Here is a 14,767-nt window from a genome sequence, read left to right as displayed (position 1 = left end):
ATTTATCAATTGGCTAGTGATATAATCTTAATTTTGGTGTAGATATGTACAAACACTCCATCTCAAGTTAGGACAGAAACATGGCAATTACAGTCTTCATTTCTGTAACTGGTCACGTGGCCTTAGCTGGTATTTGTAACTACCTTATTCTACTACCCATTCTGTATTTCCTCCACCTTCAGCAAGCACTTCAGTAGGTCTTGGTTCTTTACCTGGAGGGGTGACCCATATCTTTATTCCTGAAGGATCTTGGCCATTTATCACACTACCTCTATTAGGTTGTTGCAGTTGTCCATTGACTTTGACAACAGGACATGGTAACACTAAGAGACGCCCTAAAGGATGTCCTGTACTCCAGACATACTGTTCCTTACCTCCATTGTGGAGGAGCAGTCCAATTTCCCCCTGATAGTCTTTATCAATCACCCCTGCTATCACTGTAACTCCTTTCTCAGCCTGTTCACTCAAGGGCATCAGGAACTCAAAGTGTCCAGGGGAAAGTCTCAGCTTTCAGTTCAATGGAATGTTCTCCATGTCTCCTGGAAAAAGTTCTCTCCCCTCTGGCACCAAGACTTGTAGGCCAGCAGAGCATAAGGTTGTGGGAACAGGAAGTGAAAATTTAGATAATGAGTAACTTGGGGTGCTGGTAAGTGAGACCATTCCCGTTTCCACCCCTTGATTACAGGACCCATGAGTGTGGGCTATAGGAGAAACAGTACAATATATAGGATGCTGGCTCAGAGCATATACAGCCTGCTGGAGGACACTCCCCCAGCCCTCCAAGCTACTGCCACCTAGTTGGCACTGTAGCTATTTCTTCAAAAGGCCATTCCACCATTCTATCAAGCCAGCTGCTTCAGGATGGTTAGGCATTTGATAAGACCAGTGAATTCCATGATCATGAGCCTACTGCCATCCTTCGTTGGTGGTAAAGTGAATTCCTTGGTCAGAAGCAATGCTGTGTGAAATGCCATGCATTGGATAAGGCATTCTATAATCCCATGGGTGGTAGTTTTGGCAGAACTATGGACAGTAAAGGCAAATGCATACCCAGAATAAGTGTCTATTTCAATAAGGACAAAATGCTGCCCTTTCCCTGATGGAAGTGGTCCAATGTAGTCAACCTTCCACCAAGTTGCTGGCTGGTCACCCTGAGGAATACTACCATATTGGGGCTCAAAGTTGGTCTCAGTTGCTGGCAATCTTGGCACTCAGCAGTAGCCATAGCCATGTCAGCCATAGTTAATGGAAGTCCATGTTGTTGGCCCATGCATAACCTGCATCTCTGCCACCATGTCTACTTTGTTCATGGGCCCATTGGGCAATGACAGCGGTTGCTGTCCACTATCCACTATCCACAGAATGGGTCAGCTCTTCTACTTGATTATTAAAGTTATCCTCTGATGAGGTCACCTTCTGATGAACCTTAACATGGTAATCCTTTGCCCATTCAGAGATTTCTATCCACATACAACTTCCTCAAATGTCCTTCTCAACAATTTTCACATTGTGCTCTTTCCAAGTCTCAGACCATCCACCCAAACCATTAGATACAGTCCATGAATCAATGTATAACCACACATCTGAAATTTTCCTTTCCAAGGAAAATGCACAACCATATGCACAGCCCAAAGTACTGCCCATTGTGAAGACTTCCCTTCACCACAGTCCTTCAGATTGTCCCAGAACAAGTCTGGAATGCTGCAGCTGTCCACTTCTGAGAGGTGTGTACATAACACATTGAACCACATGTCCTCTCCTCCTCAGTCAATTGATCATAGGGAACATCCCATGATGCCATAGGTGCATACTTGGGGACAGGAGCCTTTGTAACAGGAGTAACAACCATAGACATTTGGGAAACTTCCTCATGTAACTTTCTTGTACCTTCAGGATCTGCTTGAGCTTGATCACATATTTACCACTTTCACTTAATGATGAACTGCTGCTGTGCATGTCCAACTTTATGGTCTGGTGGGTCAGATAACACCCACCTCATAATGGGCAGCTCTGGTGGCATAGTAACTTGAAGATCCATTGTCAAACGTTCAGTTTCCACTAAAGCCCAGTAGCAGGCCAAGAGCTGCCTCTCAAAGGCAGAATAATTGCAGATGATGGCAGGGCCTTGCTCCAAAATCCAAAAGGCCTCCACTGTTATTCACATATGGGGCACTGCAAAAGGCTCCAAACAGCATCCCCATCTGCCACTGACACCACAAGTACCATCTGATCCACTGGATCTTATGGCCCAAGGGGCAGAGCAGCCTGCACAGCAGCCTGGACCTGTTGAAGAGCCTTGTCTTGTTCTGGGCCCCATTGAAAACTAGTAGCTTTCTGAGTCATTGGTATATGGGATGGAGTAAGACACCCAAGTGAGGAATGTGCTGTCTCCAAAATCCAAATAAGCCCACTAGACATTGTGTTTGTTTCTTAGTAGTAGGAGGGGCCAGGTGCAACAACTTATCCTTCACCTTAGAAGGAATATCCCTGCATGCCTCACACAACAGAACTCCTAGAAATTTCACTGAGGTGGAAGGTCCTTGAATTTTGGATGGATTTATTCCCCATTCCTGATGCTCATATGCTGTACCAGCAACTCCAGAGTGGTTGCCACCTCCTGCTCCTTTGATCCAATTAGCATAATGTCATCGATATAATGGACCAATATGACACCTTGTGGAAGTGACAGGCAATTAAGATCCCTAAGAAATTGATCCTCGAACCAGGATCCTTAGGCTTCACAGGCCAGTGCTTAACTGCTAAGCCATCTCTCCAGCCTGCCACTGGGTTTTGACCCATGTGGGTCTTCAGTTGAGGCTGGTCTTCAGTCTGCATTGGTCTTCAATCCACGCTGGAAGGCAGCAAGCAGCTCCAGCAGCCAAATGGAAGGAAGGGGCACCTGATGTCTTCTTTGGCCTCAACACATGTACACAGGGTGCACAGACATGCATACACAACACACACAAATACCTGCACCAAAAAAAAATTACAAATATAGTTTTAAAAGAAGGTTTACAGCTGGGGAAGAAGTAAGGCTAAACTCAAAAGTCACAGGTTCAAGTTTTGAGCATAGCTATTGTTCCAACATTCTTGTTTGAGATGTCTATACAAAAGGAATATTGTCTGCATGTAGGCAATCTATTTTTCATTATTTGTGTTGTGCATGTTCATGTGTGAATGTGTGTGGAGGAAAACTTTCTGGTTGATTCTTGCATGTCTACATTTTTTGTTTCTTTTTTTGAGGTAGGGTTTCACTATAGGCCAGACTAACTTGGAATTCAGTAAGTAGTCTCAGGGTGGCCTCAAAATCATGGTGATCCTCCTACCTTTGCCTCCCAAGTGCTGGGATTAAAGGAATGTACCACCATGCCTGGCCATATCTACATTTTGAGGCAAGATTTCGCACTTGGGATTCTTGCTTTGGTGTTCTTTGCTGTGTTCATGTCCAGTTAACAGAAAATTCTGTCTCTGCCCCACATCTATCCATCAGCATCAGTATACTAGGATTAAGGAAGCCCACCCTGTCCTCTACTTATGTGAGGTCTGGGGATTGAACTCAGGCACTCCAGCTTGAATGATGGGCACTTTCTTTATTGAGACCCTATGTGGGTAGTGTTGTCAGGGAATTTTGTTGGTTATACTGCAATTCTGTACTCACACCTGTTTAGAAACTTCAATAGATGAGATAGTGAGAGCTCCCTTTCCCTTTTCTTATCCCTCTAGTTCTTTTGTCTCTGAATGATAGGTTGACTGGGAGGGACTTTTCAGAAGAGACATCCCATGCTGTCTTGCTGTCAAGTTAGAGAAGGAAGGAGGCAGCACCTTTGGCACTTCTTGTGTCTTATAGTAACCTGGACAGCTCAGACCTGTCACCTCACCACCTCTCAGTTAAGGCAGGAGGATGGCGAACTCAAAGCCTATGTGGGCTACAGAGTGAGCTCTTCGTGTCTTAGTAAGAATTGAAGTAGTGGTATTGTATATATGTAAGTAGAAGAATGGATTAACAGGGGTGAAAAGGTCCAAAGTGAGGTCAGGGGAGGAGATTGAGTAAAGGAAAGGTGGAGGGAGGGCTAATGAAAATCTAAGAGGATATAAATAAATCAAATGGAATCCTTTGGTTTTGGACAATGGAACACTCAGGGGCTGTAGATCATTGTTAGAAAATTTCAGGGCCAGGGATGGGATACCTTCCAGTGAGTCATTGGCCAGGGCAGTCCCTGATGCCCCCAAAATATTATAGGCCATTGCCAAGGCCTTTGGTTTCCCACCAGGAATCAATGGTAAGACCCTACAGCTGAAGACTCCACATACTTGGGCTGCACGGCCACTGAGAAATCCTGGTGGAACTGAGCTGGTAACCTCCTCCATGTAGACCAGCTGACAGAAGGCTGGAAGAAGCCATTCTACATGCAGTCAATGGGAGAAAGATACACCACCAGTGAAGATACTCAACAGTGGACACTGGAAGCCTTATAATTGGCCAGGCAGACCAAATGAGCCAACAGGTGCAATACTGGCACATCTGTCATGGTGAAAAACAACTGCCCTCCAATTGGACTGGAGGCCTGCTCCATGGGAGGGAATACATCTCTGACACTGAAAACTTAAAACATGGGTAGTCGTGAGCCCTAGGATTGTAATGTCTGCTGCTGTCTGGCTAAATGTATATACTATACTTATCAAAATGCCCAATAAGCACTTCTCTTAATGTTCATACCCTTATATTAATGCTACTCTCATTTTTGGTAGAGAATCTTCTCTTTTCAGATGGCAGTGACCTTGGGACAACTCAGAAGGTATCACAGTGCTGGAAAGAAGTGACTAGAGTAGAGTAACATCTCCATCACACCTTTCAAGGCTCAGGGTCTAATGCGGAAGAGGTGGCAGAAAGATTGTAAGAGCCAAAGGAAGGGTAGGACTCCTTACAACGTGCTCCCTCCAGACATAAAATGGCCTGGATATCCATGACCTCATAGTGCCTGACACTACCTACACAAGATCATCATAAGAGGAGGGAAAGATCATGACATCAAAATACAAGAGAGACTCATTGAGATGGGGAGGGTATATGATGGAGAATGGAATTTCAAAGGGGAAAAGGGGGGAAGGGAGGGTATTACCATGGGATTTTTTTTATAATCATGGAAAATGTTTTAAAAAATTGAGAAAAAATAAAATAAAATAAAATTTAAAAAAAGAATTGAAGTAGTAATCTGGGTGAGTCAGGCTACTACCCCAGCTTCTTCAGTAGGTACAATGCCTGTATAGAATATACAAAACCCAGGGTTTGGTCCCCAGTATCAGAACACTGAAGTTAAGGCAGGAGGATCAGGAGTCTGAGGTCATTCTTAGCTACATGTCCAGTTCAAGGCCAGCCTGGCATAAGTGAGACCCTGTCACAAAAGACAAAAAAAAAAAAAAAAAAAAAAAAAAAAAAAAAGAACTGGAGAGATGGCTCAGAAGGTAAGAGTGCTTGCCACCTAAACATGAAGGCCTGAGACTGCCTGAATTCTGTCCCTAGCCCCCACATAAAATGTGGCCAGGCACTCTTGCAATCCCAGTCCTGTGGGAGTTAGGGGGAAGACAGGGGAATTACTGGGGCCTTCTGGCCAGCCAGTCTGACAAAAACAACAAGCTACACAGGACACTGACATTTTCTTTTGGCCTTCATACTCTTGTGTGCACAGAGCACACACATCTGCACTCACGTGTGCATACACTATACATACACACACCACAAAAAACACTAGAAATAAAAATATAATTGAATAGTTAAGTGGAGCCAACGAACCAGTTTCTCAGAAGTCCTTCTACCCTCACATGGTAGCCCCAGCTTTCCACCAGCCAGCCTGCCTTCCTTCCAGTCTCCCGCTCTGCTTCATTTCTTAGACAAAACTGGCTATGTAACCCAGACTGGCCTCCAGGAACCCACAGTAATTATCCTGTCTCAGCCTTTCTCTCACGGAGATTTCAGCCCTGCAGCTCTCTATAGTGACCCCATTCGCGTCCCCTGGAGGTTTAAGGATGGCTGGGGCCTGGGAAAGGATGAACCTGACCCTGGAATACAGCAACAGCAGAGTCCAGGACGCGCTGGGTGCCCAGCTCCCTTGCGGGTGCTTGGGGCTCAGTCTGAGATCCCCCAAGTGGGCTTAAACTCCAGGTCTGGAGTGGTCCTTGGGGGAGCAGCCCAGCGACCTCCATCATGCTCATGGGAGCCCATTTGTCACTAAAGGCCACCGCTGCGCCCTTGGGAGGTGGCACAAAGCCACCTGAGTTCCTGGTTCGGTGAGAGTGGAGCCCCTCCCGCCTCCCCAAGCTCGCGCCCGCCAGACACCTGGTTCCCTCCCCTCCCCCTCAGCGCCGGAACCAGCGGCGTAGCCTGGAGCTGTGGGTGGGGCCGGTCCAGCGGACCCAGAGCCGCCCTGGGCCTGGTGACAGCCGCCCTGTCGGTGGCTCGGATGACTGCGGCGGCGGCGGCGGCGACGGTGGAGGAGGCGACATGCGGCTCCTGTTCCTGGCGGTGTTGCGGCCGCATACGGGCAACGCGGTCACGGCCAAGCGTGTGCGGTAGGTGCCTGAGCATCCAGGCGGGGTGCGGGGATAGGGCGCCCTGAACCGCGCGCTCAAACGGACGGGCCAGCGGGCCGCAGGTGCACCGCGCGCGGGATTCGCGGTTCGCGGATGCCCAGCCGCCTGATGCGCGCTGCCCTCGTGGCTTCCTGTATTGTGCAAGCCCGAGGCTGCGGCGAGGGGGCCGCCTGGCCAGGGCCTGGGTGGACCCCAGGCTCTGGGAAGGCCTTCCTGCAGAGGTGTTAGGGATGCAAAGGAGGCCGCGCGAGGCCGGTCCAGGTCCACAGCCTGTTTCTAATGTCTGCAGTGAGATGTGGGTCTTCCTTAGGAAGTAACTGCTATTCCCTTCTGTTCTCATCTCCTTGTCTGGTTATCTCCTTTAATGCTTCCCTGGTGTTGATTTATGTTTAGCTGTTGGCCCCCAGGTTATTGGGGTTTAAGCCTGGCCCGGGAAGGACAGAACTTTGAGGGTGTGTTTATTCATCTCTGGCAGCCTAGTGCAGTGCTGCTGTTTATCACCTGATGCAGATGTATTGGTGCCTCAGTGCATAGTGCCCTGAGGCCAGGAGACAGCAGTCAGCGCTGTCCCCTCTCCGTTTATCCCTTCTTTCCCCCTCTCTCCACAGACCGAGTTGCATCATGAAATTTCCCAATGGCTTCCCCTCTTTCGGTCTGTTTCTTCATCGTTAGAACGAGCAGTTGGGGCCCCTCTAGTCCACACAGGTTCCAGAAGATGTTAGTTGTCCTAAAGACCATAGTGAAACTCCCCAAGAGAGAATGCATGTTTCCTGAATTTTCCTGGGAAACTGACAATATTTTAATTGTGTGAGTTTATCCTCCATCTAATAAAGGGACATTTGAATCACTCATGGAGTTCAGCAGAGAAGACCACTGTGGTCTGGAGTTGATGGAGCCTACTGCGGTGAGTGAGAAAGCAGGGGAAACAGAATTAGGAGTTAATTCCTGAGGGTGATTGGTGCTTTTAAGAAAACAAAGCCGGAGACAGGCCTGGTGGCGCATGCCTTTAATCCCAGCGCTCATGAGTTCGAGGCCACCCTGAGACTACATAGTGAATTCCAGGTCAGCCTGGGCTAGAGTGAGACCCTACTTCGAAAAACAACAACATCTAAAAAAAAAAAAAAATCAAAACAGGGTAACTGGAGTGCTGAAGGGGCTCCTTTAGATAATCTGGATCCTGGTGGAGCTTTCTCAGGAAGTGATGTGCAAACTAGGACCAAAGGAGGCATGCGCCCAGATCTGGAAGGACAGGCCTCCAGGAAAGGGAAATGGCAACTATACAGACCTTGAGGCAAGCACAGAGGTGAGATGTTTGAGGAAAAAAAGGAAGGGAGGGAGGGCCACTGGCAGATGAGGAGTAGGGAGACAACTCCTAGGAAATCAGGCAGGGAGAAGGAGAAAAGTAGAGAGAGCGAGAGTGAGAGCACGTGTGTGTGCAAGGGAGGGAGTGAGGGAGGGAGAGAGAGAGCTAACATGTGCAAGAGAGCTGAGTTTTGTGAGTATAGTGGGAGAAAAGATTGTATTTAAGATGAAAATTTAAGAAATAAGTGCCTGTTAACTGACTTTTGACATGTAGGCGGGAAAAGAAAGGCTTCCTTTCCCTCGGTGATGGTTCTCTGGAGTGAAGTGACCATTGGCAAGTTAAACAGGAGAAAAGACAGATTTTTATTATGTGTACAGAGGCAGTCACAAAGTGCAGTCCCCCACCAGCTCATCACAAGTCAGAATTGTGCATGTCCATTTCGATGGTGGGGTGGAGGCTTGGGGAATGCACACTATTTTTAGCGCGATAGCAAATGATTAGGGGACTTCACTGGGCCTGGAGGAACATGCACTATCTAGGAATGAAGTTGTTGGCCCTCAGAGAAGTGGGTGGGCTGTAAACAATTCTCTTTAGAATATTGAATGAAGCCAAACTAGAATGCAATGGTATGTGGCCAAGGTTGGTCTAGATTTATTGACAAACTTCAGTCTTTTTTGCAGTTTGTGTTTAGTAAATGAGAACGCAGAAGGTCCTTGTTTTATTTCTTGACAGGAGGACTGGATTTTAACAGACAAGTGGATATCAGAATAAAACCTCTTCCAGCATCTGCTGCTCTTGAAATCCCTTAAATTAAAATCATATATATGCCTGGGTGCCATATTTTGGTGTGACTGTCCTCAACTTGTCCAATTGTGAGGATGCATGTCTGTGTGGCCTTAGAGGTGTGTAGGGACACAAGGTTTCATACTTGAATATACACTCTTGGTGTTTTTTGGTGTTCTGTTTTCCATCCATGTATTACAACAGAGTAGGTTGCTTATGCACTGGTGTCTCTTGAGAGTCTCAGCTGAGTGTGGAATGCTGGTGTGGTGGCGTGGGGTGGAGGACAAGGCAGACACTGCTTGAAGATGTTGTCTTCCCCAGAAAGCTTAGGTCTCAGGCCTTGGCTTAGAAGGGAAGTGAAGTCTCTATGATTACAGAATTCTCTGTGAGCCAATCAGCAATAAGAAGAGGGAACTGGAGGAAGTTGTTAAAAAAAAAAAAAAAAAGAAAGAAAACTAATTTTTCCCCCATGGTAGGGTTTTGCTCTATCTAGCACATTCTGACCTGGAATTCACTATGTAGTCTCAGGGTGGCCTAAAAACTCCAAACTGCCTCCCAACTGGGATTGAAGGAGTGTGCTATCATGCTTGGCAAAATAAATCTTAATTAAAATCTTATTTTGTGGTGCTTGCACATGTTAGGAAAGCACTGTACCACTGAGCAACACCTCCAGAGATAGTCTAATGACTTTATATGCTAGCTCCCTTCACAAAATCTTCAGGATGTATAGTCACAAGTCTTCATTGCTTTGTGGAGCAATGTTCTTCCCCATTAGAAGAAGCAGGGAAAGAAAGAGGGAAGGTCCAGCTCAACAGCAGACTTTAATTGAGGCATACTGTGAAGGGTTCTGACCAGACAGGTTAAAAAGCCCGCTCTCTGCCTGGCGTGGTGCACGCATTTAATCCCAGTACTTGGGTGGCAGAGGAAGGAGGATCGCCTTGAGTTTGAGGCCAACCTGAGACCACATAATGAATTCTAGGTCAGCCTGAGCTAGAGTGAGACTCTACCTTGAAATGCAAAGAAAAAAAACAACAAAAAAAGGACCCCTCTATTACAGACTAAGGGTTACTTAAATAGTGGTTGAAGTCATTGGAATTCTTTGGTTTCATGGTGGTCTGCCTTGCCCCAGGGCTTGGGTCACTGCAGGGAAGTGATAATCAAACAGGTTTGTACCATTCCAGGAAAGTGACCATGGTGATGGGTGGCCCCTGTTGCAGGAGTGTGACAGTTGGGAGGGGTTGTTGGGTCAGAGTTCAAAGATGGAGTCTTTCTTGTTCTCACATTCTTAGTCATGGATTGCTGGTTCCTGGCCTCACTGGGCTGTTGTGAAGTTCAAACAAATTAGTGTTTTTCCAGGGTTTGGAAACAGTGCCCTTGGCCCATAGCATATACTCAATACATATGAGCCACATGAAGAATATTGACCTCAGGTACTCAGAGAGGGGCGGGCTGGGAGAATGCCTCAGGCATTGAGAGGGCGGTGTGATACTGGGAAGAGAGTAGTCTTGTCCCAGCAGAATAGAATATTACAGATCAGTGGCAGTAGGGGCAGAGAGAATGTGCTAAGGAAGAGGGAGAGCACTTGTCTTCCAGAGACATCTGGGGACAGATTTTAGTTGTCATATCTGGTGCTAGAAGCTATGGGATTGGAGAAGGTATAGGCCCTGGGTGCTGATAACTATCCCAGGTATACAGGGGGAGCTTGAACAGGACATGGCCATCCTGCCAAGGTACAGCAGGAAGGAGTGGTCTCTCATCATCACAGTGTCATGACTACCACTTCTAAGATGCCACAACCAGAGCCAAACACATTTGAGCTGGGGCAGCGAATGGCTATTAAGGAGCCAAGGCCATTTGTCTCCAAACTCCAACATTCCTACTCTACACTATCTCCAATTTCTTATTGGTTAATCAGACTTACAGAATCTTTAACAAAGGTGTGGCTTTTCTCTGCGAACTTTAGTTTACCCGGGGTAGGTAGTTTCTTTATGGCTAGCTTCACGATAGAAAGTTGGGAAGATTAGAGTGATATGTTTATGTTTTATTGCTGGCTCTGGACAAAGTGGACTCAGGATTCTATGACCCACTTGGGGAAGAGAGAGCCTGCTTGCCTTGAGAGGAGAAAGGGGATAGGAGGATGGAGGTCCAAGTGAGGCTCTGCTTCTGATGGGATTCAATGGGGTGTTGTTTTCTAAGGCCCTAAATCAAAGCATCAGTAGTTCCACGACCTTTCATTTGCCTGTTGTTAGGGTTGGGGATGAAGCTGGAGATGTGGACAAGATTCCTGTTTCACAGGATCGATAGAATCCATGAGAGGGCATACTTGTCTCTGTGGAAGATGGTGCTGGACTCAGCATAGTGGGTGAGTTGCAGTCAAGGAACGAGTTTGTGGATTTCACATATTTCAGATGTGAGCATGTGGCTGAGTTGACAGAGTGCTTGCCTACCTTGCACAAAACCGTGAGCGCATGAACAGGGTGTGGTGGTGTATACCTGCAAACCCAGCTATCTGGAAGTGATGGAGACGGGATCAAAAGTTTGTCTTTGGCTACACAGCAAAGCTTGAGACAAGCTTGAGCTATATGAGAGCCTGTCTCAAAAAATCAAAAATAAACAATAGGTCAGAAAAGTGTCAGGCATGGGGTGCGTGCCTTTAATTCTAGCATTTAGGTTCAGGCAGGAGGATAGTAGAGTTCAAGGCTAGCCTGAGCTGCATAATAAGACCCTATCTCAAAAACAAACAAACAAAACCTAGAGAACAAACTTCACTTCCTTTGCAGTGGAGGAATAAGTTGGACAAGATGTGAATATAAGCTGGGTGTTTTGATGCACACCATCACATGGGAGGCATGGGTCAGAGGATCACCGTGTGTTTGATGCCACCTTGAGACTACATAGTGAATTCCAGGTCAGCCTTGGCTACAGAAAAATGGCATCTCAAAAAATTTTTTTAAAAAAGACTATAAAACCATATTCACATCACTTTTATGTCCAGTGAGTAACTGAAGAACAAGGTTTGTATCGTGCTCCTTATTATAAGTATGTGGCTGGCCCTCTGAAGCCTTAAAATACTGAGTATGATCCACAGCTGCCTGGGTTCATTGTGGTCAATCCAAACTTTTATTGTATGTAATTATGGTGTGATAGGGGTACATGTAGCCTAGGCTGGCCTCCAACTTGTTGTGTAGTTCAGTTTTGGAGTGACAGGTATGTGCCAGCACACCTGGTTTTTGTGGTACTGGGTAGAACTCAGGGCTTTGTGCATGGTAGTCAGGTACTCTATCAGCTGAGTTACATCCCCAGGTCCAACCCCACGTTAAAGTGAACTTGTACTGGGCCCAAGCTCCTTGTGATTGGGATTGGCTTTTGCACAGGACTGAGCAGCTGGAATAGAGACTCATGGGCCACAAAAGTAAAGACACTCTATTCCTCTTTTTCTGAAAAGACTTTCTGATCCCTGTTCTAAAGGAAGTCATGCTGCCAAATGCCTGGATGTCAACTTTCAGAAGCACACTGTCAGGGTTAGCTATTATGGGGGTGGGGAGAATGTGACGTCAGAGTTAGAGCAAACATTGTTGCTGGGAAAGCAGGACTTTGTACAGTGGGTGGTGGCTTTGCTTCCTCTACCTGGAGCTAGGTGCAAACATGTGTTTTTGTGAACCTTGCATGGAGTCACTTTTAAGCCCACTGTTGCAATCAGAAGCCTCCTGGGACAAACCTCCTTTGCAGAGAGTGAGGCACAGTCTTTTTCCTGTCAGCTTTACTTTGCCACTGCCCTCTTGTATTTACTGAGAGGGCCATATTTGGAGAAGGAAAAAATTGAAAAGGACAATTAAGGAAAGGGTTTGAATTTCCGGTTCAGCTGCTCATTATTTTTCCTAGAGAGGTGTGTTTAAATGGCTGCCAGAAAATACCTGATCCTTATAATTCTGCCTCCCATGTGATGGTGTGTGTCAAAATGCCTCATTTATATTTATTTATTTATTTTTAATTTTTATTAACATTTTCTATGATTATAAAATATATCCCATGGTAATTCCCTCCCACTCCACCCCCACACTTTCCCATTTGAAATTCCATTCTCCATCATATTACCTCCCCATTACAATCATTGTAATTACATATATACAGTATCAACGTATTAAGTATCTTCTTCCCTTCCTTTCTCTACCCTTTATGTCTCCTTTTTTCCTTACTGGCCTCTGCTACTAAGTATTTTCCTTCTCACACAGAAGCCCAATCATCTGTAGCTAGGATCCACATATGAGAGAGAACATGTGGCGCTTGGGTTTCTGGGCCTGGGTTACCTCACTTAGTATACTTTCCAGGTCCATCCATTTTTCTGCAAATTTCATAACTTCATTTTTCTTTACCGCTGAGTAGAAACCCATTGTATAATGTGCCACATCTTCATTATCAAGTCATCTGTTGAGGGACATTTAGGTTGACTCCATTTCCCAGCTATTATAGACTGAGCAGCAATAAACATGGTTGAGCATGTATTTCTAAGGAAATGAGATGCGTCCTTTGGATATATGCCTAGGAGAGCTATAGCTGGGTCATATGGTAGATCAATCTTTAGCTGTTTTAGGAACCTCCACACTGATTTCCACAATGGATGGACCAGATTGCATTCCCACCAGCAGTGTAGAAGGGTTCCTTTTTTTCCACATCCCCGCCAACATTTATGATCATTTGTTTTCATGGTGGTGGCCAATCTGACAGGAGTGAGATGGAATCTCAATGTAGTTTTAATCTGCATTTCCCTGATGACTAGTGATGTAGAACATTTTTTAGATGCTTATATGCCATTCATATTTCTTCCATTGAGAACTCTCTATTTAGCTCCATAGCCCATTTTTTGATTGGCTTGTTTGATTCCTTATTATTTAACTTTTTGAGTTCTTTGTATATCCTAGATATTAATCCTCTATCAGATATATAACTGGCGAAGATTTTTTTCACATTCTGTATGTTGCCTCTTTGCTTTTTTCACTGTGTCCTTTGCAGTGCAAAATCTTTGTAATTTCATGAGGTCCCAGTGATTAATCTGTGGTTTTATTGCCTGAGTAATTGGGGTTGTATTCAGAAAGTCTTTGCCAAGACCAATATGTTGGAGATTTTCCCCTACTTTTTCCTCTAGCAGTTTCAGAGATTCAGGTCTGATGTTAAGGTCTTTAATCCATTTGGACTTAATTCTTGTGCATGGCGAGAGAGAAGAATCTATTTTCATCCTTCTGCAGATATGTATCCAGTTTTCAAAACACCATTTGCTGAAGAGGCTGTCTCTTCTCCAATGAGTATTTTTGGCATTTTTATCGAATATCAGGTGGCTATAGCTACTTGGACTTACATCTGGGTCCTCTATTCTGTTCCACTGATCTACATGTCTGTTTTTGTGCCAGTACCATGTTGTTTTTATTACTATGGCTGTGTCATATAGGTTAAAATCTGGTATGGTGATACCACTAGCCTCATTTTTGTTGCTCAGTATTATTTTAGATATTTGAGGTTTTTTGTGATTCCAAATGAATTTTTGGATTGTTTGTTCTATTTCCATGAAGAAAGCCTTTGGAATTTTGATAGGGATTGCATTAAATGTGTAGATTGCTTTAGGTAAGATTGCCATTTTCACAATATTGATTCTTCCAATCCAGGAACAAGGCATGTTTCTCCACTTTCTAGTGTCTTCTGCAATTTCTCGCTTGAGTGTTTTAAAGTTCTCATTGTAGAGATTCTCTACTTCCTTGGTTAGGTTTATTCCAAGGTACTTTATTTTTTTTAGATGCAATTGTGAACTGATTTCTGTGTATTTATTTTGTATCCTGCTACATTTCTGTAGGTTTTGATCAGCTCTAACAGTTTTCTAGTAGAGTCTTTAGGGTCCTTTATGTATAGAATCATGTCATCTGCAAATAATGATCATTTGATCTCTTCCTTTCCAATTTGTGTCCCTTTTATGTGTGTCTCTTGCCTTATTGCTATTGCTAAGACTTCCAAAAATATATTAAATAGAAGTGGGGACAGTGGACACCCTTGTCTTGTTCCTGATTTTAGTGGAAAAGCTTCCAGTTTTACCCCATTTAGTAATAT

At 45.1% G+C, this 14,767-nt stretch overlaps 1 protein-coding gene across 7 annotated transcripts in view; it reads left to right on the top strand.

The window, feature by feature from the left end:
- The first annotated feature begins 6,475 nt into the window (after window positions 1-6,475).
- The window catches only part of Glt1d1 (glycosyltransferase 1 domain containing 1), a 173,962-nt gene continuing 165,670 nt past the window's right edge, over window positions 6,476-14,767 (top strand). For all 7 annotated transcript variants that reach the window (XM_045155692.1, XM_045155691.1, XM_045155690.1 and 4 more), the window contains exon 1: window positions 6,476-6,567. In XM_045155692.1, the coding sequence (XP_045011627.1) occupies window positions 6,500-6,567 (68 nt within the window). In that variant the 5' untranslated portion in view covers window positions 6,476-6,499. The remainder of the gene's footprint in view (window positions 6,568-14,767) is intronic.

This window comes from Jaculus jaculus, chromosome 8 (assembly GCF_020740685.1).
Source record: "Jaculus jaculus isolate mJacJac1 chromosome 8, mJacJac1.mat.Y.cur, whole genome shotgun sequence".
NCBI classification, from domain to species: Eukaryota; Metazoa; Chordata; class Mammalia; order Rodentia; family Dipodidae; genus Jaculus; species Jaculus jaculus.
This window is presented reverse-complemented; position numbering and strand designations above follow the sequence as displayed.